Source organism: Coprinopsis cinerea (genome assembly GCF_000182895.1).
Source record: "Coprinopsis cinerea okayama7#130 chromosome 1 map unlocalized cont3.1, whole genome shotgun sequence".
NCBI lineage: Eukaryota > Fungi > Basidiomycota > Agaricomycetes > Agaricales > Psathyrellaceae > Coprinopsis > Coprinopsis cinerea.
The window spans coordinates 189,064-213,061 of record NW_003307544.1 but is presented as its reverse complement, the minus strand read 5'-3'; the positions used below and the strand labels follow the sequence as shown (position 1 = coordinate 213,061).

General features: G+C 53.3%; 8 protein-coding genes and 1 non-coding gene across 9 annotated transcripts; 6 read left to right on the top strand and 3 right to left on the bottom strand.

The window, feature by feature from the left end:
• Positions 1 to 257: 257 nt before the first annotated feature.
• On the top strand, positions 258 to 10,096 carry CC1G_02784 (hypothetical protein; the record flags this gene model as incomplete). The annotated part of the gene is made up of 10 exons (XM_001828151.1): positions 258 to 1,287; positions 1,515 to 3,644; positions 3,706 to 4,044; positions 4,108 to 4,270; positions 4,333 to 4,751; positions 4,818 to 8,287; positions 8,340 to 8,676; positions 8,742 to 9,365; positions 9,422 to 9,962; positions 10,015 to 10,096. The coding sequence occupies 10 exons, from the start codon at positions 258 to 260 to the stop codon at positions 10,094 to 10,096; spliced, it is 9,135 nt and encodes a 3,044-aa protein (XP_001828203.1).
• An 865-nt stretch (positions 10,097 to 10,961) lies between these two features.
• Positions 10,962 to 12,388, top strand: CC1G_02782 (hypothetical protein; the record flags this gene model as incomplete). Its single annotated transcript, XM_001828149.2, has 1 exon — positions 10,962 to 12,388. Exon 1 carries the CDS (start codon positions 10,994 to 10,996, stop codon positions 12,386 to 12,388), a length of 1,395 nt encoding a protein of 464 aa, XP_001828201.1. The 5' UTR covers positions 10,962 to 10,993.
• Positions 12,389 to 13,048: 660 nt separating this feature from the next.
• Positions 13,049 to 13,405, top strand: CC1G_02781 (hypothetical protein; the record flags this gene model as incomplete). Its single annotated transcript, XM_001828148.1, has 1 exon — positions 13,049 to 13,405. One exon carries the CDS (start codon positions 13,049 to 13,051, stop codon positions 13,403 to 13,405), a length of 357 nt encoding a protein of 118 aa, XP_001828200.1.
• Positions 13,406 to 14,600: 1,195 nt separating this feature from the next.
• Positions 14,601 to 15,008, top strand: CC1G_13558 (hypothetical protein; the record flags this gene model as incomplete). Its single annotated transcript, XM_002911984.1, has 1 exon — positions 14,601 to 15,008. One exon carries the CDS (start codon positions 14,601 to 14,603, stop codon positions 15,006 to 15,008), a length of 408 nt encoding a protein of 135 aa, XP_002912030.1.
• Positions 15,009 to 15,912: 904 nt separating this feature from the next.
• CC1G_13557 (hypothetical protein) lies at positions 15,913 to 17,660 on the top strand (the record flags this gene model as incomplete). Its single annotated transcript, XM_002911983.1, has 9 exons — positions 15,913 to 16,034; positions 16,260 to 16,395; positions 16,462 to 16,572; positions 16,629 to 16,725; positions 16,774 to 16,879; positions 16,930 to 16,969; positions 17,025 to 17,218; positions 17,287 to 17,474; positions 17,536 to 17,660. The coding sequence occupies 9 exons, from the start codon at positions 15,913 to 15,915 to the stop codon at positions 17,658 to 17,660; spliced, it is 1,119 nt and encodes a 372-aa protein (XP_002912029.1).
• Positions 17,661 to 17,982: 322 nt separating this feature from the next.
• CC1G_02779 (hypothetical protein) lies at positions 17,983 to 18,740 on the bottom strand. The gene is made up of 2 exons (XM_001828146.2): positions 18,693 to 18,740; positions 17,983 to 18,629 (listed from the first exon to the last, which is right to left on the bottom strand). The coding sequence occupies exon 2, from the start codon at positions 18,619 to 18,621 to the stop codon at positions 18,097 to 18,099; it is 525 nt and encodes a 174-aa protein (XP_001828198.1). The 5' UTR covers positions 18,622 to 18,629; positions 18,693 to 18,740; the 3' UTR covers positions 17,983 to 18,096.
• A 1,508-nt stretch (positions 18,741 to 20,248) lies between these two features.
• CC1G_20001 lies at positions 20,249 to 20,331 on the bottom strand. Its single transcript has one exon. It is a non-coding gene; the product is annotated as a tRNA-Pro (tRNA).
• Positions 20,332 to 20,792: 461 nt separating this feature from the next.
• On the bottom strand, positions 20,793 to 22,009 carry CC1G_02778 (hypothetical protein; the record flags this gene model as incomplete). The annotated part of the gene is made up of 4 exons (XM_001828145.2): positions 20,793 to 20,828; positions 20,891 to 21,485; positions 21,542 to 21,909; positions 21,962 to 22,009. The coding sequence occupies 4 exons, from the start codon at positions 22,007 to 22,009 to the stop codon at positions 20,793 to 20,795; spliced, it is 1,047 nt and encodes a 348-aa protein (XP_001828197.2).
• A 712-nt stretch (positions 22,010 to 22,721) lies between these two features.
• CC1G_02777 (hypothetical protein) lies at positions 22,722 to 23,597 on the top strand (the record flags this gene model as incomplete). Its single annotated transcript, XM_001828144.2, has 3 exons — positions 22,722 to 22,830; positions 22,887 to 23,058; positions 23,129 to 23,597. 3 exons carry the CDS (start codon positions 22,722 to 22,724, stop codon positions 23,595 to 23,597), a joined length of 750 nt encoding a protein of 249 aa, XP_001828196.2.
• Positions 23,598 to 23,998: the final 401 nt, after the last annotated feature.

Sequence of the window (23,998 nt, the reverse complement as noted above, 5' to 3'; positions counted from 1 at the left end):
TATCGACATTCGACTATCATCTATCGACTATCGACTTTCGACAACCCTACCGACTGACTATTTTCGACAAACCCTACTCTCTAAAAAATCTACAAATCGCTATCTGCTATCGCCTCGCTCTGTTCTTGCTATCTATTGTTTTCGTTCTGCTCAACTCGACCCTTATAATTCTTCAAAAAAACTCGACAACGCATCATCGACACCTGTACGAACTATAATTCTCAACGCCAACAACTACGACTACTACTGCTACTAGTATGGCGCCTATTCGCACGAAAGCAGCAGCGCTCCAGACGCCGCCTCAGGCGCACTATTCCAATGCTACGAACGCCGGCCAGGCCCCGGCTATCCCGTCTATCCGGTTGATTTCTGCGACGCCCTCGGCGACGGGGATGTCCTCGAGCGAGGGTACCACCTCGAACACGTCCATGTCCCTGCTCGACGGTCCCACCAACACGAACGGCCGTCCAGTCATGCCGTGGGATCTTGATCCGCCGCCCCTCCCCACGTCCACACAGACCTCCGCCTCCCTCGCTAAATCCATCTCCAACTCCACCTCCGCCTCGAACAGCGGTACGAAGAAGCTGCGCACCGTCCGCTCGGTGCTCAAGCCGAAAGTGAACGACGAGAATGCGGGTGTGGGTGTGCAGGGTTCGGCGAAGAAGGTGGTTGTGCCGAAGAAGAGCAAGTTGGGGCTGCTTGGGACCCTGGGTGGGAAGGATAGGGAGAGGGAGAGGGGGAAGGATTTGAGTGATGTTGTGAGGAGGGTGGGGGTGGGCAAGTTGGATGGCTCGACGAGGCTGGCGACTGTTTCGCTCAATAATGGGTCTTCGGTCACCCTCGAACGCGGCCCGTCGTCTGCTACTACGCCCAACACCCCGTCGCTCCCCCGCGCATCGACGACGGCGACGATGAAGAAGACGCCAGCTGGCACTGTTGCGCGCCGAGCCGCGGACGGTAAAGCTAGCTCTGCCAAGCTGAAAGCTGGCTTCGAGATCTACGTCGACCCTAGCTTCGAAGACGAGGAGATTGGAGAGATTGTGGTTGTCAAGAAGAAGAAGAGTCGCGCTGGGTTGGACGGTGTTGGGTGGGGTGCGCCTCCGGCTGGTGCGGATAAACCTGTCCCGCCTGTCCCGAGGAGTACGCTGGGAGAGAGGAATATGAATATCCCTGCCGCTGGAGGAGAGGATGGGATGTTGAAGGTGAAGGAGGATGAGAGGAAGTGGTGGAGTATTGGACGTGGACGTAAGGATTCGAAGGAGGATAAGAAGAAGGATAATGAGAAAGGTTCGTGGTTTTTGTTTTTTTTTGGGATTGGAGAGTATATACTGACCGGATTGTCTTTACTTTCTGTATCTCTTTGTTGCGCTCGTTCCATTGCCGATGGGGTTCGAACGCGCGCGTCTCCTTCCCCTCGTGACCGCGATCACGTGTTACCCTCGCGCTTTCCGCCTCGCGGTCTTGGCATCTCCCCTCGCGTTCCTCCTCGTTCTCATCACCTCTGGGCTTCACAGCCACCATCGCACCCCGCTCGCAAACGCCCGAGCCATTCGGAGGCTTCAACTCCTCCAACACAAGCCCACAAAAGGCCGAAGGCCGAGGGCGCTTCAACTCGCTCGACGCCGGCATCTTCCTCGGCCTCACCTCCAAGAAATCGACGGCGAGCTTTAACCCTTCTTCGTCGGCCACCGCCATTGCTGAGACGCCGACGATCCGCATTAACGACTTGCCTGAGCGTGAGGCTCCTGCGTCTATTGGGCGTGAGAGGTCCAAGTCGGTTACGCTTGGTGGGTTGCTTGCGGTTCCTGGGTCGACTGGGTCCGTTCGTGGTGCCAATACGAATGCGAGCAATACGGGTTCGGTGAGGAGTTTGGGAGGGCAGGCTGGTTCTGTTTCGGCTGTGCCGCCTTCGGTTGCGAGGAGTATGAGTACGGGTAGTGGGAGTGGGGGGTTGGCTGTGCCGGTGGACCCGCATATGCCTAGTGGTGGCGCTTCGGGAGGAGGAGGGAGTATTGCGCTTAGAGCGATGAGGAGTGTGAAGAGTCTTGCTAGGATTGGGAGTTGGGCGCAGCTTGGTTCTGGGGGTGGGGAAGGTGTTAGTGTGCGAGGAGGGAGTAAGTTGAGAGGGGAGCTTGATCCGTCGTTGTTTGTTGCTCCTGACGATGCTGGTACCACCACTGCTACCTCGAACGCCAACGCCAATGCCAATGGGGCCAAGAAGGAGAAGCGAAAGTCGAAGAAGGAGACGAAGGAGGAGAAGAGGGAGAGGAAGGAGAGGGAGAAGGAGGAGAAGATGAGGGAGAAGGAGAGTCGGGAACGAGCGCTTTCGACCTCGAGCTTTGAAGCTGGTGCCCTCAGCTCTTATGGAGCTAGTCCCGCCCCTGTTAGGTGTGCGACGAGTCTCGGGTTCACCGGATCCCCCGCGTCCTATGGCTCTGTGCGTGGTACGAGTCCTACTGCATATGGGAGCATCCGCGAACGAGCGCAGTCGTCGCTTGGGTTCCATGTTAATGGTGGTGGTGTGGATGATGGAGCGGTTTCGCCGACGTCGACGTTGGGCTTTGCGACTGCTGGTTCGCCGAGGGGGTATACTATTACGGATTCGAATGCTCCGATTGGGTATGATGCGAATACGGGGAGTTTGACTGTGGGCAAGGTGAAGGGGAAGAAGAAGAAGGCGTACCTTGCGAGTGGGAGTGGGAATGATGGGAAGGCTGGTGTGGGTGTGGGGGAGACCACAACGATCGGCAAGAGCGCTACTATCGGAAGGAGTGCTGGCAAAGACACCATCGGCAAAGCTTCGTCCAACAACAAGGATAAAGATACGATTGGGAAGAAAAAGTCGATCCTTGGATTGGGTCTTCCTTCGTCTATCCGTCTTCCGTCGCTTGGGAATCGGCAGGGTAGTTCGGCTTCGTCGGTTGTTTCGAACCCTGGGATGCAGTTTGGTGGGATGGTCGTTCCGCCTGCTGCGGCCGGTGCTGGAAGACTTAGTGTGGACAGTGGACGAGCGAGCGTAGATGCGAATGGCCGCCTCTCCGTCGAAGGCCTTGGAGCTGTTGGTGTTGAAAGACGCGCGAGTGTTCAGAGTACGGCTAGTTCGCTTCGGCCGGTTTCGGTTGCTAGCTCGTATGGTTCGCGAGTGTCGAGCTTTGGTGCTTCGTCTGTTGCTGATTCGAGGCTTTCGGCTGTTGATTCCACCGGTCGTCTCTCAGCTGTTTCGGGAGTTGATTCCACTGGTCGTCTCTCAGTGGCTTCAGGAGTTGATTCGACGGGCAGGCTTAGTGTCGATTCGAGGGCTACGAAGTTGTCGATTGGTGCGGGGAGTGTGAGGTGGAGCGAGGGTGTGTTGGAGCGGGAGAAGGAGAAGGAGGAGAGGAGGCGGGAGTCGCTTGAGGCTGCTCAGCATGCGAATGCGAGTTATAGTGTGTTGGAGGAGAGGGAGGGGTATGCTGTTGTGGATAGGAAGGATGGGTCGGGTGTTGGTGTTGGTGGTGGGAAGAGGGAGAGCTTGGAAAGTAGGAGGGAGAGTAGGGAGAGTAGGAGGAGTTCGGAGGGGCGTAGAAGGGCTGCGCTTACTGATGTTTTCCCTGAGGTTGAGAGTCAAATTAGAGCTGGTTCGTCGAGGAGGAGTAGTGCGTCTGGTATGTCTCCTCTTTTCCTTCGTTTGTGTTTGAGCTAACTGCCATCTTTCTCCCCGCGTAGGTCTGGACTCGAAGCGATCCTCCGCTCAACACCAATTCCGCTATCCGATCCTCACCATCGAAGAAGCTACGAACGACGGACACGGGTTCGTCGATGGGCCGGTGTATGATTCTGAGGACGATGTTCGCCGTCGGTACCGGTACTCTGATGATACCGAAGCCCGACGCAAGTGGCGGTACGCGGATGAGGATGATGAGGTGTATGAGGAGGAGACGAGTAAGGATAGTGCGGCGACTGCTACGCCTGTGAAGAAGGCGCGTCCTAGGCCGAAGAGTGAGCAGTTGCTTGGACGGAGTCGGACGCTTGGGAGGCCGAAGGGTGTTTATGAGGATGAAGATGGTGCGTTTGTTCGTTTTTCTTTGGAGGAGGGAGGGGATGTAACTGATGGGTTTGGTGTTCCAGGCGTTCTGTCTGTTTTGTCGGCTGCTACGAATGACCTTGAGAAGCTCATTAATAATCTCGATCTTGAGGCTACGCCCGCCACGCCGGATATGACTCCTCTCAAGCCCAGCGCTTCGCCGTTCTCGAGTGAGCCTAGCTCTGCTCGTACCAGTATCTTCGAGAGGTGAGTTGTCCTTTTACTTCGTGAGTGGAGGGATGGTAGACTGATGACGTGTCCACGACTAGCAACTCCAAACCCAAACCGAAATCGACCTCGCAGAAGATCAAGGAGATGTGCAACGCCAGTCCGACCGCGAAGAAATCGATCGGTGCTTCGTCTATTCTTTCCACTGGAACGCTTGGGGCTGGTGGTGTCAAGGCTATCGTTGCCAAGCTTAATGCTGAGCAACAACAACAACAGCAGCAGCTTGCGCAAGGAACGATTAGGAAGTCGAGTACCAGCTCGTTGTTGAGTGCTAGGTCGAGTATGAGTTCATTGACGAGTTTGAGGCCGTATGCGCAGAGTCGGAGTCGGGTTTGTGGTGGAGAGAAGGAGAAGGAGAGGGAGGTGAAGGGTAGTTTGGGCCCGGTTGAGGAGAGGACGTTTGAGGATTCGATGGTTACTTCCGACGCGTCTATGAAGGCTTTGGCTGGTTCTACCAAGGGTGCGTACTCTATTCTTGATAAAGCTTTTCGTGATACTCACTGTTGTTTTTTTGGTTTGGGTACAGCTACGACGCCGACTGCTTCGACGTTCACTATTCCTTCGATGGGCAGCATGTCGCCTGAGACCTCGAGGAGCCCGTCGTTCTTCGTCAAGACACATAGGAGGACGATGACGCCTGCTCCGGAGCCTGAGCCTGCGCCTGTGTTCCAGCCGTTGAGGCCTGCGCCTGTGGCTGGGCGGAAGGTGTCGGGTGCTTCGACTACCTCTGCTGCTGCTGCCGCCTCTGCTACCAAGTCTTCCGTTGCTGCTGCCACCCTCGGCTCGAGCGCGACTGCTACCGCCAACGACCGTCTCTCCGTCCGACCTCTCGAGATTAAGAAGCACAAGTTGTCGAGGGAGAGTCCGATCCGCGTCAAGGATGCGTTCTGCGATGATTCGGGTAGCGAGGACGAGGAGAGGTTTAAGACTGTTCGCGGGTTGGGTGCAGGTATGGGCACCGTGAAGGGGTTGAACATCACCAAGCGGGCTTCGACTGCTTCTAGTATCGGTCTTTTCGCTCCTACCACCGACGCCAACGGCAAGCGCCTCTCCACCTCTTCCCGTCTCACCTTTGACGACAAGCGCGACGACCAAGTCGAGGAAGGGCGTGTTCCCATTACACGTGAAGCTCGACGGATCCTTGGGATGTCGGGTACGATGGGCGGGTCGGATGTCAGTGCCTACCAAGTGGAGATCGATGAGTCTGATCCTGATTCGGACGTCCCTGAGGAGTTGAGGTATATCCTCCGCAAGGACCGGATTGGTGCGAAGGAGCAGCAGCCTAGTTCGTGGAGGAATGGGCAGGTGTTTGTTGATCCCGAGGACGAGGAGGAGGAGGATGTGATGGATGATGATGTTGTATTGAAGGATGGGAAGCCGTTGAGGTATGAGAGTGATGAGGAGGATGAGGACGAGAATGGGCGTCTGGAGGTTACGGAGGATATGACGATGGATATTGTGGAAGTTGGGAGGAATGCGCCTGTTCAGCAACGGGGTGTTTCGCCTCTGTTTGATGTTTTCCCGGTCCCGCCCACTGTCACTTCGAACGTCAAGAAGTTGAATATCGACACCAGCCTCGCTGTGTCTTCGTTGGGTGCTGTACCTATGCATGATGCTGATGTTCCCACCTCCGCTGCGCTTGGGAATAGCTTGAGCAGTGTGTTGGGGAGCAGTGCTGCGAGTGCTGCCACCGCCGAGATCCACCAAGCGAGCCGCGAGCGTTTGCCAGTCTTCAAAGCCCAGCTCGTCTCTGACTCGAGCGGTCTCCCCACCCCTCCACCTTCCGCGTTCCAATTCAACACCAACCACATCCTCGACGAGAACTACCTCAACGCTTCGTACTCGTCTTCCTCTTCTGACGGCCACTGCGGTGTCAACGACAACGATACCAAGCGATCCTTTGATTTCACGGGCGAGTTGGCCAAACTCAACGAGAGTGGTGCGAGTGATAGGAGGAGTTTTGTGGAGCAGTTGGAGAGTGCGTTCAAGACGCCTGCCAAGCTTGGTTCTGAGCTTTTCAAGATTGGGTTTGGGATTGATGTGGATGTGCCGCCTGTTCCTAGTTTGCCGGCCAAGAGGGAGGAGGAGAGTGTTGAGGAGAGTATGGAGGATGATGATGATGAGGAAGAGAGTGTTGAGCAGGAGGTGAGCGGTGTTACCCCTGTTGGAGGTGTTTCTGGGTTCCTTGCGGATGGGGAGGATGAGTCGAGGAGTCGGGCGAGGTTGAGTGTGTCGGATCTTGGTCCTATCCCTGTCGACCTTTCTGCTACTTCCAACTCGTCGCTCGAGGTTCCGGACCTCCATAGCAAGGATTCGCTGTTCTCTGTTCGATCCAAGGCTTCCGCCCAGAGCAAGATGTCGACTTCGGCTTCGTCCAAGAGGAGTACCGCTAGCCGTGTGTCGGACGGGGAGTTGAATAGGTCGTTCAGGTTTGGAGGTGTTTCGTCTGCGTCGCCTAGTCCTGTCAAGGGTGACGAGGAGAAGGAAGAAGAGCAAGTCCCGCGCACGCTTTCTGATATTATCCCTCCCCCTTCCCACGTCCGCGAGATCTCGTTCTCGAGCTCGTGGCTTGACCAGCATGAAGACTCTGCTCTTAGGTCCATCCTCGCCAAGGTCCCCGATGCGCCCCAGCACGTCGATGAAGATGAACCCGACTTTGCCACTGGACAGCCGATTCCTCGACCTGCCAAGCCGGAGATGGAAGGCAACAACAACCGAGAGTCGAAGAGGATTTCGTTCGTTCCTCTCACTCGACCTTCCTCTGGCATCAGCTTTGCCGGCATGGACTCGTTCGACGAGGTTCGACGAGGTTTCGAGTTCCACGACTACCGACCTGCGTTCTACCCTCCCCCTCCTGCCATGCCGACTGGTGGACCTTCGGCTTACCGATATGGCCATCGCAAGGCTCAAGAGTCCGTTTGGAGCATCGCCAGCGTTTCCTCCTACGGCCGTGTTCTGAGGGACGGTGCCCCTGATCCGTTCGACTATGGGATGCCGCCGCCTCTTCCACCCCTCCCACCTATGCCAAGCTTGAGGGAGAGCACGAGGGAGACTCAGAGCTACCCCATGAGCGACGACGACTCGATGGACGCCCAGTTCCTTGCCTACACCCAGGTCAACCCTGACATGCACCCCCGAATGCTCCTCGACGACGACGAGTCTGAGCGCACTTTCGACTGCACCCTCGACGATACCTTCCACAATATTCGAAACCGCCACTTTGGAGGCCTACGCAAGCGCGTCGATAGCGATGCTAGCAGCTTCTACTTCCGCAATCACCACCAAGGCCATCGTCGTCGCGAGTCCAACTTTTCGGTTTCGTCGATTAGTGCGCCGCCTGTTAGTATGTTCACTCGTGGACACCACAGGAGGACGTCGTCGGTAACGAGCGCGAGTTCGGTTGCGCTTTCGTATATGCACCACGGTGCTATGGGCGGACGTGCGATCATGGCCAGGCACAGGAGGGAGAGCTCGATGGACTCGATGATGAGTGAGCATGGAGGCTACTCGAGGGATTCGATGGGGTCGTTCAGGAATATGGCTCGGCCTGGGCTGGGAGACAAGATGTTTGAGACGGCTGGAGGGTACTTGGATGCTATCGCTGGCAGCCCCAGTGGTAGTATTAGTGGATCCGACCTTGGCCACCTCTCCGCCCCCGGTGTTGGCGATCGCACCTCTGGCAGCTCCTACGACTACTACGATTCGATCATGGATGGCGATGATGATGGGCGGAGGGTGACTGTTTCCTCGTACGAGTATAGCGAGGAGAGGCCGACGTCTTCGTTGATGGAGGATTCGCTGTTCGACAAGACGGGTGTTGAAAAGTCGGAGATGTCGAGCGGATGTGTGTTTGAGGACTCGAGGGTGTATCCAAAGGAAGCTGGTTACCGGCTTGTGTACCCCCGTCTCTCTGAGATTTACGACTTTGGCAGCACAGATGGCGATAGTACCAAAAGCCGTATTAGCATTGCCAACCCTGACGACACGATGATCACCGTGAGTCTTTTTCGTGGTTTAAGACGGGATATGGACTGACCTTGTGTTGTAGATGATCGGAGGTGGCCACGTTCGACGACAGTCTGTTGGATCGGCTTTCAACGCGTCGCCTTGCGTCCGTGCTGAGAAGAGGAGGCCTCGTCGTCCCCGTGGTAATGCTCGTGTCTACCAGGGGACCCAGCTCGTTAGGACCGACTCTGAAGGCAACGAAATCCCCTCACCCAAGAAGGAGCAGATGCCCAGTCTCGTTGAGAAGCCGTCCATCGCCTCCACCTCGTCCTTCCAGTTCGGCGAGGAGAAGATGATCAGAGTACAACGTGGAGTGTTCTCGAGGCCCAGTTTGGAGGACAGCTGCTTGGTTGGCGAAGGAGAGGACACCAGTCATTCATGTGAGTGCTGTCATTATATTGGTCTCGAGTGACATGGTTACTGATGACTGTTTATCATTTGACAGTCTGTGCTGTTCCAGTATTCAGTCGACCTACCCGTGCCAACCGCTCCCGCTCGAGCACGACCTCGACATGCACCACGTCATCGGAAAGCTCAGCGGGTGACACGACCCCGCCGTTGTCCCCTGGACCTTCCTCGGCTGGCGGATCGATGTCCAGCATTGACCTCTTCGAACTCAATAACATGCTTGCCAATGCGAACCCCACCAACCCCGTCTCTTCGCTGGCCGCTGCGAGGAACAGGGCTCGCACTGGAACTGGCCATCGACGACGGTACTCCAAGGCACAAAGGATGTCAATCTCTCGGGGATCCATCTATGAGACGATCGAAGAAGAGTCGAATGCCTCGTCCTCTGAGGCTGACACCCCGGACCGCTCTCTCACTGCTTCCCTCACCAAGAAGCTCGCCGCTGCCTCCAACGAGGAGTCCACCGCCGTCTACGTTGTCGAGTCCGACACCCAGTCCATCCAGAGCCTCAGCCTTGACCAAGACGAGCAGAGCTGGGATGATGAGCGCGGCATCGTTGCTTTGAGAAAATTCTACACCCTCAAAGACGAGGCCCACGATACCGTCCAGGAGAGTCAACGTGTGTGGCCGGATACTCCTTTCTCCGTCTACGCTCTTCAATGTAAGTCATCGATTGGTATTGGTTCGTTTTCGGGTAATTGATCCATTCTCCTCTAGCGTTTGCCCCGCCACGTCATCCAGATGCCATGAAGGCCATGCTTGAGCACTCGGTTCGCACTTACGGCCCCCTCCCTGCTGAGCTCCGTCGCATCAGGTCGAGGAAGGATTCGAGGCCGTCACCGTACCCCCAGACTCGGGTCTTTACTTCGATGCCCACTGCACCTCCAATGCCGCCGCCAGCAATGCCTACACCACCGACCTTTACCGCCAAGACCTCCTCTGCTCCGACTCCCGTCCTGCAAGAACGCAAGATCAACAAGAACATCCTCGGCGCATCACCTGCTCCCAACAAGCCCGTGTTGGACGCTATCAAGCCGTTCTCGCCGTTCGTCGTTCACGTTGGAGGGGACGATTCGCCTGTGCCGGATATGAAGAAGATGAGCACTGGAAGTGGCAATGGATCCTTCGTTCGCCCTCGTGTTCCGTCTGCGGTTCGTCGCTCTGCGCTTGGTTGGACGAAGAGGAGTAATGGAGCGAAGGCTTCTACGGATAAGAAAGAGAACAAGGAGAACGCTGTTGGTCAAGGGCTTGTCTCGACGTGAGTCTTTTTTCTAGTGTACCGTGGCGTGCTCTTACTAACGTCATTTCAGACCGGGCGACAACCTTCGAATCAACAGACCCCGTCCTCGAGGACGCACTCCTGGATCTCAGGCCCGCCCCATTCGCGTCTAGGTCTCCAAAATCGTTGATTCGCTGGTCGAATAATCCTCAAACTCGGTCTCGTATGCTATGCCCTCGACTATGCCCAGCTCTCTTCCTTGCATCTTCACCAAAAGCATCCTCCAAATCTTCTGGCTCTCATGCATCTTGACACTGTCTGCCATTGGAACTTCTCAGAACCCTTTTTACGTTCTTCACGCTTCAGTTACTCTTCACGAACGCGCCAACAATCCTCGGCTTGTTGGCTGACTAGTTCACGAAAACTTTGATGATTGATGATCTACACTGATGTACTTTACGACTTTTTTCTGTCATGACCTTTTGTTCATTTGCTTTCGAACTTGTTATCGCTTTCCTTTCCGATCGTCTTGCAGTCATAAACCACATCTCAGATACTAACCTGTCTGCTAACCACTTACTAGCTTTCAGTTACATACACACTCCTAGCTAGTCACGATCGCCCTATGTCTGTTAGATTTCCTTTTCTGTGCTTTTCTTGCTGTCTGTATATGCCCGATTTCTCTTGTATCTATAACGCTGTCGTGTATTTAGCTCTTCGTCGATCGAGAGTTGAAATGATGACGCGCTTTTCCCATCTCCGTACTGCGAATGTTTGAAGTTGGCGTGTCCACTGTGTTCAGACTACCGAGCGACGCGCGACCATCGACAACGGGATGGTCGAATGTCTACAGTTTGGGAGCCAGGACATATGTAGTTACCTGCTTTCGTTCCAGGTCTTCTCCTCTCGCGCGCTTAATACCCTTGCAGCCTTGCTTACCCCCGGAAGGAAGTTACAAAAGTAGTTGCAGGCGTAAAAACACCGAATTGGACCCATAAAGGACTCCGACTGGCCAAATTTCTCAGACGAGACCTTCAAGTCGATCCCTCCAATAGTACGGTTGATCACCTATGACAGGGTTTGACGACCTCCCTTTCGAGATCCTTCAGGACATCGTCTCGCTTGTCATTCAGTCCTACCCCAAGCGCTCCGACCGACTGACAGCCTCCCGGGAAATACCAACCAGAAACGATGTCGCATTTGCACCCATCTGCCAGCTCATCCACCTCTCGCACATCTCGTCGGTGCTCCGCTCAGTGATCCTAGCCACTCCGGAGCTCTGGACTGCCCTCGACTTCAGCTACGATGTTGGCAACGAGAACGATCGGGACGTTGTTGGAGAATTGGTTAGGAGGTCGGGGAGTAGAGACGTCACGCTGGTTCTCGTTGAACACAGGCGTTCCCGATTTCTTCGGAAGGTGCAGGAGACAGATGCCTCTGGGGAGATAACCCAGCTGGACTTTGGGGTCTGTTGGGAATGGGTCGAAACGGTGCTGCCAAGGCTCAAATCGGTTGCGCTGAACGGGTCCTATGGATTCATCCAAGGCTTCGCCGATGCCTGCACCCTCTGCCATTTCGCAAACCCAGTACCCATTTGGTTGCGCGAAGGGGCAGGACAGACATTACGATATTTGGAGTTCCGCTTACGACCCCCGCGCCATACGTCGCTTCTAGAGACACCGACGCCCACATTCCCCCTCGATGTAGCGTCCGCCTTTCCGTTTGTTCAGGACTTCCGTTCGTCAGGTCTTCCACTGCGTCATCTTCCCAAATGGAACCTCACGAACGTTTGTCTGAAGAACACCCATATCCCACCAAAGCTTCTCTACGAGTTGCTCATCAATGGGAATCTCGAGTCCCTTAAGCTTGTCGACATCCTAGTTGACGACTCAACTGTTCAAGAGGATGCGTCCTACTTGTACACCCCATGGGTCACAGACGAAACTGCCTCCCTCAAGGACTTGGAGCTCATCGGGCTTTTCACTGCCGAAGACGAGGAAAAATTCCACAAACTATTCCCAAATCACAGCTCCCTTCCTCCGGAACCCCGCAACGCCGATCTATCCCAGTCCGAACTCATGTTCTTCAAATTCGTCGATTTCCTGAAGGCGTTTCGCATTCCCACACTCGAGAAACTCGTTCTACGGAGCGGAAAGTACAACTTCGAGCTGCTTTCCGCATTCATAGAGGCTTATCGAGTACCGAAAATAACGATTTGCACGAATTTGCGAAGTCTCGAACTGACGACAGATGACACAGATATATCGTCACTACTTTCCAACCTTACGGTGTTCTTCCCTCATATCACCGAGTTCAAGGCCATCGACAGCGACGAAAAGCAGGTCCCTTTGATTGTCGACTATATTGCTCACGAGCAGATTTCGGGGGAACGAGTGTGGCCGTTTTTGGACTACATCAAGGTCAATGGGGAGGGCTATCTGCGACAAAGAAGCTGGGTTCGTTAACTACTTCAATTTGTCACATCTATCCTACAAAAAATGCCTTTTGACGAGTTGTTCAATCATTAGAGCGATAACGAGAGACCAAGCAGGGATCTCGACCCGAATACCTGTGTCGCTGGCTGAGGGCTTCCAAGACACGACCTGGCCACCTGTTTAGAAGACCTCGAGAGTCAATGACGTCCAACTTTCTAAGTAAGCGCCGAATTCGGCCTCCACCACTGAAACATCACCCGACAACCCCGACACCCCGCCCAATGAAACGGGGGGATCACGACGAGCGAATCAGGCGCCCAAATTACCCCTCATTCGTTGCCACTACAATGTCTTCCACCGAAGGCCGTGGGCCATGTAAGGTACCATCCAAAGGCAGAGTACGATTGTCTATCATCGGGCATGGAGCTTGAATACAGCACGGGTGACCGTGACGGGCCACGGTGACCAAAGTGTCGTGTTCAACGCGGAAGTGCTTCACCTGGCCGAATGGAGGCAGGTCCACATGGCGTATTCGAAAGCTGGTCGGTACACAAATGCTTAAATGGCGGGGCATCTTTCACTGTGGCAGCATTCTCCCATTGCATCCCCATAACCCCTAACCGCATACTTTCACCAACCCAAATCCTACGGATCATTCATTCTTTCATCTCACCTTAATCAATCGAGACCATGGTCGCAATTCCCTTCTCACTCCTCCCCTTCCTCTCCATCCTCATCGCGTCTGCAGCGAACGTGGCGGGCCACGCAGCGGACGCACCACCCACCTTGCGCCTGTCAAGCCGTAGTAACACTCTCAACGATCGTCTCCACCAAAGAGAAATCCTCGACGGCCTCCTCTATGAACGGCAAATCCTCGCAGACCTCATTTACGAGCGCCAGCTCCTTTCCGAACGCAATGACCGTTCCAACTTGATCTACAAACGCGATTCTCTCCCCACTGACTCTCTCCACGAACGCTACCGTGACCTCGACTCCCTACTCACTGCACGCTCAGGCCCTCGAGCGCGATTGTCAGCCCGCAAGTAGTGACACCCGCGGCCTGGGCAAGTTCATTGAGCAGTTCAGAGCGTCAAATATGGGGATCAAGAGGAACCAGGCCCTGCCACAAGGAAGTGGAGCAAGAAGAAGGCGACAGTATAAAATGGGAAGGGGCCGTTTTGAGTTCTGAGTGAGGTGGGAGGGTGGGGATGGATTTTGAGTCCGACTTATTTTCTTTGGGTAGTATATCGAAGCTGGTACTCGGTCGTCGTATCAGTATACAAGTTCTGAAGCACTCTAACCTCGCATCTACCCACGGTCTACCTGCACACTGAATGCAGTGTTTTGGGCGTTCCTATAGTTTCGTTAGATTTGGCTTGAGCTTGATCCCCCAAATGGAAACGTTAAACTTCACCTGAAATATGTAGAGTCATGGCATGCAAGTCGTAATCAGATCATGATGTGTGTTCTCCCATGGCCATCTACGTATTGAGCGCGCCAGATACATTTATGAAACATTCGGCTGCCCGTCAGGATCAAACGGATGGTGTATCCGGCTTTGCTGAACGGCGAACGTCAGTTTGAGCGACACATCATGCTGCTACCTTCGCCTTCCAAGCGAAGTTCATGCTACTTCGACCACTAGACCTTGTACCTGCTGCACCGAACCAGTTTTGCCACCTTGTCGAAAGGTTTGAGAATCTCTTCTGCCCAATGTCACGCATCATCACGGCTCGGCTACTCTGAAGCATTGTGTGGCATTGAGTCAAAGCCCGGGTACGCCGACCTCGACAGTTGAAACACAGCTGACGCTAGCGCTGGCGACTGACCAACAAAGTGCTGTAATACTGCCGAGCGGCAAAACATCAGACTTTGTGGGCTCACGACTCTTTCAGGTATCGTATTGCCACTCGAGTTCGGCGCTTACTTTCAATACACTCACTTGCCCGTGTTACCCGAGAGGGACACCACACGTCGGGCTCGCAACACTCTCAAGTTTGATCCTCTAGAGAGTGTGATAGGGCTCTGACACATGGATTGAGATGTAGCCGCCTTTTGGAACCCGCAGGCAGGAGGGAAGGCCTAGGGGTCTGGGCCTATATAAGCCGGGACTGCTTCGAGGTGTGTAACAGCATTCACTCATCCCCTCCTACTTGTGTTGACAGTCTAAGCTTTCAAGCCCGCATTGGGAGTGACTCGAGATCCACCACCCTCCTTTCAACGCACACTCTGTCCTCCGACCATGGTCGCACTGTCCAAGTTTTACATACTATCCTTGATCCCCATCCTCGCGTCGTTGTCGGCAGTGGCAGGCCACTCACCCGACGCTCTATCGCCCGCACGCTTATCGAGGCGTAACAACCTCGTCGACGACTACAACCATCGACGGGAGCTCCTTGAAGACATCCTCTACGAACGCGACCTGCTTGAAGACATGCTATACGAACGCGATCTCCTCGAAGACATGCTGTACGAACGCGATCTCCTCGAAGACCTCCTCTACGAGCGAGATCACGAGACCAAGCCAAAGCCTTTCGTTAAGAAACCGTTTGGAACAAAAGATGCCATAGCGTACATCTATGCAAATCATCCTTTCTATGCCCCCTCAAAGAAGAAGAACGTGGTTAAAAGAAGGGGAGTGCGTAAATGAGAACTAGGGCATGGACATGTATTGGGTGGAGGAGGCCTGAGGAAGTCGGCATTTGTACCTGATTTGCGTGTCGTGTATTTTGCACTGTAGGATTTGTGCCGGTAATCCGAATCACACACATATTGGCCACGAGATGTCCTCTTCGTATGGGCACTTATTTTGGAGAGACACGCGACAACCAGCACATATACCACTCGGGGCCGTACGCCATTCTTCACGTACAGAATTGGGGTTGGAGGTGGTTAAAATATCTTTCCTGGCTACCCAATGATTCTCTTCACACTCTACCTTATCTACTCCTTCAGCGCTTAAAGCTGTTGTAACATAGAAGCAATTCTACCGTTCCGATGAAGAAAGTCGCTCGGCACCCACAAAGGCTTTAAAACTTGCACCTGGCAAGGCTCGAACCCGTATACGGTATGTGCTGGAATCTGGGCGGCGCGTAAATCTTCCCACCTATTTTTAGGCGGCGTTTGAACCCGGTGCTGAACTCGAAACGACAACGTTCCACAGAGACTTCAATCCGAATCCGTCATGCTGTACTCAACTCTCAGAACCTCTGGTTTGCGATGGTCCAAAGGCCTCCACTGGCCGGGAAATTGTCGCATGTCGCGACCGTGACACTAAAGGTCAATTCATCTCCATTCGTTATGGAAGTATGGTCTTCCCGCGAACGTCGTCACAGAAGACACTTTTGTGCAGGTCGAAGCGTTCGTGGTTCCTTCACACACTGATAATGAATGCGTCTTCCCTCACTTCGGCTCTTCTATGGGCTTCGGAGCAGAGTCTTCGCAGAAGATTACCGAACTTATGCCACTATCATTTAAGCTGGCATTTGGCATCCTTCAACACCTACGTAGTTCTCAACGGGGACCATACTCGTTAGTCCCAGGCTGAACCAGCCATGTTCCAGCCACGGATTCTCTCTTTTCTCTCAGTCGCGTTCTTTGTACTCTCGGCCATCACCCATGTCAATGCTCTGCTGCGATTCCCGTGCTCGCAGCTCGTGACGCAGCGATTCGACCCGTACGTACCGTACATCCTTGTTCTCTGTCAAATCGACGCTGACGCTACGTAAGACTCGTAACCCCCGGACAAGTCTCGCCTCACGTCCACCAGATCGTTGGCGGTGTGCGTATCTCAGGCTGCTTTCATGTTTATGCTGACTAAGTATCACTTTGTCTTTTCCAGAATGCGTAAGTACCGGTTAGGCTTCAGCCCTTCAAGATGCTGAACGAGAACATCTTGAAGATTCAACTTGACGATGGACCCCGAGCTTGATCTCGGTAAACTTGCAACCTGCACCACTTGTCGCTTCAAAGAGGACAAATCCAATTACTGGACTGCCGTTCTGTACTTCAAGCATCCAAATGGCTCGTATATTCGAGTACGTCTCTCCCATTGTTGCGTATTTGAAGATGTCAGTTGCTAATACATCCCACGTTACGCGTAGGTCCCTCAGATGGCCAACCATTACACTGGAGCACCGAATGGAGGCATGACGGTTTACTATTTCCAGCCTCGTCCACCAACCAAGGACCTCAAGGTCGTCGCATTCCGAAAGGTTCGCTTCTGTCTATGCTGTCATTTCGCATCGAGTCTCACATAACACCGTCACAGGGATTCCGAATGATCGTCGGAGATCCTATGCGTCGACGAGATGACCTGTCCCCCAGTGTCACCGCGCACAAGCAGCTTACCTTCCGTTGCTTCCAAGGTGCGACACGCCGCGGAATCGTTGACGATGAAATTTAACTCGATTTAGGGAACGCTCTCGGCGCTGGAACACCTGGCGTGGGCCCTGACGATACTATCGATTTACCGAAGAGATTCTGCTCAGGCGGGATAAGGTCTAACATCTACTTCCCCCAGTGAGTTAGACTGGTGCACGGCTTTGATTTGGGCTGATTATCCTATTAAGATGCTGGGATGGAATGAACCTCGACAGCCCTGACCACGCGGTACGTCCACCTCTCCTCATTGGAGTCAAACCGAGGTGGTATTCATTGCCAACAGAGCCACGTCGCCCACCCTGTGGGCACTGCTTCCCCCGAAGGTCTACAGATCTTTGGCACCGATTGCCCGGCGAGCCACCCAGTCCGTCTTCCTCTCCTGTTCATGGAAATTGTATGGGACACTCGACCGTTCAATCAACCCGAACTCTGGCCAGAGGAAGGACAACAGCCTTTCATTTTCAGCATGGGCGATCCGTACGTTTTTCGATTTCTGACCATCCGGTACCAAACCCCAAGTTACCTTCTTCTGACGTGATCTATAGGACTGGATACGGCCAGCACGCTGACTACGTCTTTGGCTGGGAAGGCGATTCGCTTCAGCGAGCCATGGACGTATGCACTGGGCAGGACGGACTCCCCGAGAACTGCAAGGAACTCACGCTGCAGAGCGATGACGAAATAAACCAATGCGTACAACCCGTTAAGGTCCCTGAAGTTACTGAAGGCGAATGTAAGCATCCTGCCCATGAGGTCTTTGAATTGGTTCTGACGATTCGCCCACTGGCATGTAGATCTAAAGGAACTCCCGGGATGCAATCCGATCCAAAGAGGACCCGATCCGGCCACCATGGTTCCCAACTGCAACGCGGTATCGACGACAGTTTCGGGGCCCTTTTCCACTCCAGCTTCGGGATGAATCTCATTTTCTGTTTGAACCGCCCGTTGTAACCCCTTTGTCGCCACCATCACTATCCACTCGCGTACATTGTAGCGTCAATCCGCGCCTCATGAGATGTACATTGTCAGGTGAGGGATCGAGTATCGTAGTATGGCAATCAATATAAATTGATAAAGTACGTGATACGACAACGGAGACACCAAGTGTTTTGCCGGAGGCGCATATCTTATGCACCGACCATGAGAGCAGTGCCGCTGGCGCTGAGTTCAAAAGGCCCCATCTTGCACTTTCCGCAAACTTGCCATTCCGCAGAATTAAGGACCATTAGCGACTGTGATAGACGATGACAGGCCAGAATAAATATTGATAATGAAAACAAAGGAGCGGTAGGGGATGTAAAGGACGCCACGATTATGTGCTGTTCTTCCTAGAAAGAGGACTTTGAGCATTTACACTACTTCCTCCTCTTAGGGGGACTGGGACTCCTCTTCTTAGCCTTCGGACTCCCAGGATCATTCGCCTTCGCGCACCAAATCTCCATCTCCTCCCTGTTGTACTCGACGTACTCCCTCAACTCATCCATCTTATCCCTCGCCTTCTTCTCCGCATCCTTATCCTTCTTCTTCTTCGCGTCCTTGTACTTCTTACTCCACGAATCATAGTCCTTTTTCGTTGCTTTGTATGCATCCGTGAACTTCTTGCACTCTGCCTTGGCGTTGTCTGCGCGAATGACGAGGACATGGGAGATGTCGGAGGCGCGGACGTTGAGGCGAGCGAGGTCGCGAGCGCTAAGGACAAAGTCATCGTCGTCGAACCCGCGGAGCTCGTGATCATCGTCGAACCCGCGGGCGTCGTAGGTATCGTAGAAGTCGAGTGAGCGGGTGTCGAGGTAGTCGCCGTAGGGATCCCAGGCGACCACGGTGGAGGTCATGCTGAGAATGCCTGCGAGGAGGTAAAGACTCGATTTCAGGGCCACCATGTTTCAATCTGCCAACGCAATGGGTCGTCAGCGATCTCAACTATGATCTAGAAGAGGAGGGAAGAGCATACAGTTTAAGTTAAACAGGGAAGGGAAGGGTTTAGAGAGTACAAGTTGGTTGTTGCTGTTCGTGTGGAAGGATGAATGGGCGATTGGGTTCTGGAGAAATACAAGCCCAACACCACTGTCCTTTTATACCTTCACTCGAGCCAAGGCTTCTAACCACTGCTCACAGTTCGTGGTTCTATCGACCGATTCCAGAGCCGTGCCGTATCAGGCCGACTTAGCATCCATCAGCATGCAATGCAACGACGGTGGGGCATCAAGTCGATAGGTTTCTACGTCCCATCAATGATGACCGCAATTCAATTCTCGTAAAAGTCGTTCTCATCTGTGTTCCAGATTTACCCTTGGACCGACAGAAAATACCTCAGTCAGCATACGCTGGCTCATCGTATTCGACAAGCGACCTCACCTGAGCCCGACACTACTTCACAGTTCCTCCACACTTCTCATTGGAGGAGCAGCAACAAATTCGCGAAAGACGCAGTCTAATAGACTCGATTATTTTGTTCAGGGATACAAGCGCGGATCCACGTTCCCGATACTGCTGGCTGGAGTCTTACTTGAGCCAGTCATCTGAGCGTTCGCGCTCAACAGAGTATATATCACTGCGCTCGTGTTCTACATACTTAGTACTACTATATGCTACCCTCGCGAACCCATTCAAAGTTTCACGTGTGATCTTCTTTGATCCCCGCCCGCCCACATTGTCACATAGATATTGAACCAAGTACGTAGCTGCCTGTGCGGCCGGGCACCACGGAAGGGGGCATCAAGGCCTGCCGCATTGCCAATCCCGGACTCTGTTTCCGACCGCAGCACCATCACTCCCCAAGCCGAACGGTACGGCTCCACCAGAGCACACTTGTCCTGACCCTGGGTGGGCTCTACTACTAGTACGAAGATATAAAAAAGGTGGAAAAGCTTTGCGTATTTCAGCTGAAATGACGAGCGCCGGTTAATCATCAGCTGGAGTTACCTTGGGGCGAATTTCATTGTGGAGTACTGTTTGATGAGCGCCCGCACACTGGGAGGCCTCTCTAGGCTTCTCGGGCCCAGCCATACCCAATTAGAACACATTGTACCCAGACCCATCTCTGTCTATTTTCAGAACATGAAACGAGGATTGACGTGCCGAACGGCGGGTGCATTATTCAAATAAACTATCGTAAAAAAAGGAAACACCTGCCATTCCATTAGACGCAGCGGGCGAGTGGGTTTACTCACACTCGATCTGAATTTTCTTCCTTACACTCAACAGAAAGATCGTTTAAAAGACGTTTCAAAGGACATGTTGGCGGATTCCTTGCATGTCTAACAAAGTACCCTCTCGATCGGCATGAAGGAGCTTCCCACAGCAGTGATCCAGCGACATAGCGTTCCGAGTCAACTGCGACGGGGGCTTATTCCGCATCGATGTATCCGGGATTAATTTCATCAATCACCACGAGCGCTGATGTAGCCTCCAAGTTCTGATCTTTGCAACAAAGACCTTTACAATCGGGACGTGCCTGAGCCAGAACCTGTACGTGATCATGAGCTGCGAGAATGCGTAGCAAAAAGAGGGCCTCACTGGGAGTTGAACCCAGGACCTCCTCGAAGTTGAGCTAACCCAAACGAGGAATCATACTACTAGACCATAAGGCCACCAAGGATTTCGCCAATATGCTTTACCAAGAGCAAGGGCACTTCGACGCTAGATCTGAAGGCGTAGCAAAACAAATAAAGCGTGTAGCCAAGCACGCGGAAACGGTAGCCAAACCTACTTTCACTCTCGATGCTCTTGGGGCCAGCCACTCAGATGAGAAATAGATGTCATTTTCGAATTTCGTGGACATAGGCAATTCTTATCGACAAAGTTTCGACCCGAAACTCGAGCACTCGGATCTGATTCTACAACACGGTCTCTTCACGTTTGGTCTCGGACACTACGCAGCCATGCACGTCCTGAAACCTCGACAGTCGAGGAAACACATCCTTCCACTTTGAGTATTCCAAAATTCGAGCCTCATCTGATGGATATGGCGGTGGAAGTTCCTGTGACCGTTGAGATTGGCTCCACCAGCACTGGAGGCGTACAGTCTGAATTTGATCCCTTGATTGCTTGCTTATGGATCGGAGAGACGTTCACGAAGGGTGTCATGCTAAGAAGTTGTACCGAATGGATGTTAGTTCATAAGCTCACATTGGAAGTAAGGATACGCACAAGAGTCGCATCCGCATTCGATGAGTCCCATGTGAGCTTGAGGTACATCTCAATCTCCGTTACGTTTGGAAAACACTGCCCTACGCTCTCCCAGAATCGTTCGGCCTCGGAGAGCTCAGGGCACTCCAACCACCAAACGATGAGTATCCTAATCCCGTTCGCTCGGAAGGTGGAATTCGGGAGATCGTACAGGTCGCCCAACTGCACGAGACTCTTGGAAACAATATACAGGATCTCCGCCATCTGTCTAGGGAAAAGTCCAGGTGCTAGACCGACCAATCCTCGTTTCGTCCCTGTAGTGTCTGTTTCGCCTTTGTCAATACGCCAGCATAATTGAAATATCATCGGCAACTCTGTCAACCTGTCTGGTCTTTCCAGTCCAGGGATGTAGGGCTTGAGTTTCGTGAAGCGGCATAGATGGTCTTCACCTGGAGAGAACAGAAGGCGAGCCGTGCTAAGGAACTCGGCGCTGTTGAAGCATTGACTCGGGTCGAAGAGACCTATGGCCTCTAGCAAGGGCTGGTTTCGGATGATTTCTTGCAGCTCCATATCTGATGCAGTGCAATAGAGGGACTTGAGTGCGAAGGGACTGTCTCTGTCAAGAGCGTTAGAGGAAATTTACGACCGATATGTGAAAAGGTTATGACAGACATAAGTATATCCTCGATTGCAGCGTAGCATTGGCTATTTCCGCTCCAGCAATTGGTCCACTCCAGAGATAACTGGGTGACTCTCCCAGTAGTCCGCATCGCCTCTTTCAAATGACGCACAAATCGTTTGATTTGGGAAGAGGAAAGCATGATTTTCATCCGCTTCACCAATCGCGCCTTAGTGCGATTCGATGCCAATGTTCTCAGGCACTGGACTAAATTTGGGTCTTCGTCATGAAGAACCAGGCGCTGATACAGGTGTGCCTCCGCTTCCTTGTTCATCCCCCGTTCGACAAGGGCTAACGCTGCCAGCGTGCCCCTATCCGAGAGGGTCATGATTTCCAGGAGGATTTCGGGAGGAAAGTGCTCCTGGAATTCTCCGTCAGCCCTATCTGTAGTACGAAAGATCTATCCACTTCACCTTCATTGGCGTGACGAGCACCCCATCCTTTATCAATGTCGAAGACATCGTGTAAGTTGGGCTTGCATCCACCCAGCGTGTCCAACGAGTTGAGGTGCTTTCCGTCGCTGGCCCTACAATTACTCAGCCTCCACGTGCAGCGGAACAGTGATGTCCTTGGGCGCCCAACACTGGGCTGTCAAAGGTCCAAAAGCTGAGCGCTGATGTGTGGACTCTCCATGGTCGATCAGCATCAGAAGTCGAAGATCTTCACGTACGGTTGTCCATACTTACCCAGCGCATTTGCGAATCGCGACCGAATTCCAGATAGGTTTACAACTCTTCCATTATGTTTTGGTAATGAAAAAACTCCCCGTCCGCTTACAGAGTGTGTGTCCACTGTCCAAAGCCATCCACCTTGTCAGTGCACTTAAGGCTGTTTTTCATGATCGTTGCTGTCGTGGTAGTACACAAGGGCTCTGTAGTTGACAGTTGCAATCTCTGTCAGTGGAGCAGGTCGGTACCGGAATAACGAGATACTTGGGTCGGCAGGCTCCCATAATGTCGCTATTGGAATCAAAGATTACGTCTCCGTCGAGCGCTGTCGACCCATCGTTGATACTCTGAAGCCTACAGTAGGTTCAGGACAAGGCATCAGCCTCTGATGGATGGACGAGGACTCCGTGCGCACCAGTATTGGGTAGAAAGGCTGTCCTTGAAAAACTCATAAAAGCTGGCCCCATACCGAGGGTGAACTGAAAAGACACATTCCCTCGCCGACATGGTCACGACTTTATGCATCCTCGTATTTCTCGTCGCCACCACTCTACCCTTATGCCTCGGAATCGATCCCTCCACTCTCACCGAAATCGAGTGGGGTACACCTGTTGGTATGTAGCTTTACTTTCTCTCGCTCTATAATAGTTTAGATAACCTGTCAATGCAGGACTTAGGATTGGCCTCCGCCAAACTGGAGTAGAAAAAGAAGTTGCTGCAAGGAAGCTCCATTTTGAGATTGCCATTTGGCCAAACAGCATGCCGTTTAACCACGGGAAGACCTCTGCCGCCAATGATGAAGTGAATGCCGTTGTCTATGACGTTGTTTTGACACCCAAGAAGTATGCCGCACCGTTTCCTACTAACCGAATGCATGGACAGTACTTATCAGAGCTTCTTCATTGCTTACAGGATTGGAGAGTGCAGAACGTGGTCTAAAGACAGTAGAAGGGAGACAGTTCGAGGGCATGAAGTAGAGGCGCCATCTACCCTCCTGTCCAACCCTGGAAACGCTCAAACCAACCGGGATCTACTCCGGGAAATCGAGACGATTTTTCGAGATTCAACACCTCACGTCGGACCTCATCCCGATTACCCCGATGCGGACTTCATGAACTGCCTAGATTGGGCGGCAATGGCCTTCATTCAACTGAAGAAGAGAGGATATCTGTCTGAGCAAGGCTATAAAGGTCTTGTTGGATACGTCGTTCGCGTAGAGGACTCAACCAAAGAGCTTAGAAACGACTGGATACACAAGGTTTGCACTCAGCCTTACCAAGGACCTAGTGGAAGTGGATCGGGGGGTCTATCGCGCAGGAGCCTACCCAAAGGTTGCCCGCCAAACAGCCAGACGAAAGGCCGGAAAGGCGGACCGCTGTAAGACGACTAGCCGACGCACATAGCCGCTACACCAAAAGGCAGCATGACTGAAGAGCTTATCTCTTCAGCCACCGTCGGGTATATGAGCGTTATGGGAACCGCTGTAAGCCACCGGTCTTACACCCTTCCACCCCCCGAAAAACTCCCCCTCCCGGCCTCGTCCCAATCCGTCAATCCCGGGAGGTAAATCGTCAGACAGTCATCGTCATCGTCAAGGGGAGCCGTGAGGTGGAGGGCCATACATGGCCACCTGAAAGGTGCGACCCTTTCCAACTGGTACGTCACCGGTGGACGACAATCCCGCCAAGCCACTTTCGTCGGGAACCTTTCAAATGTCCCGTTGACTTGGGGGATCGAACTCCCAGCCGAAGCTCTTCAGTCAATGTAAGACGACTAGCCGAC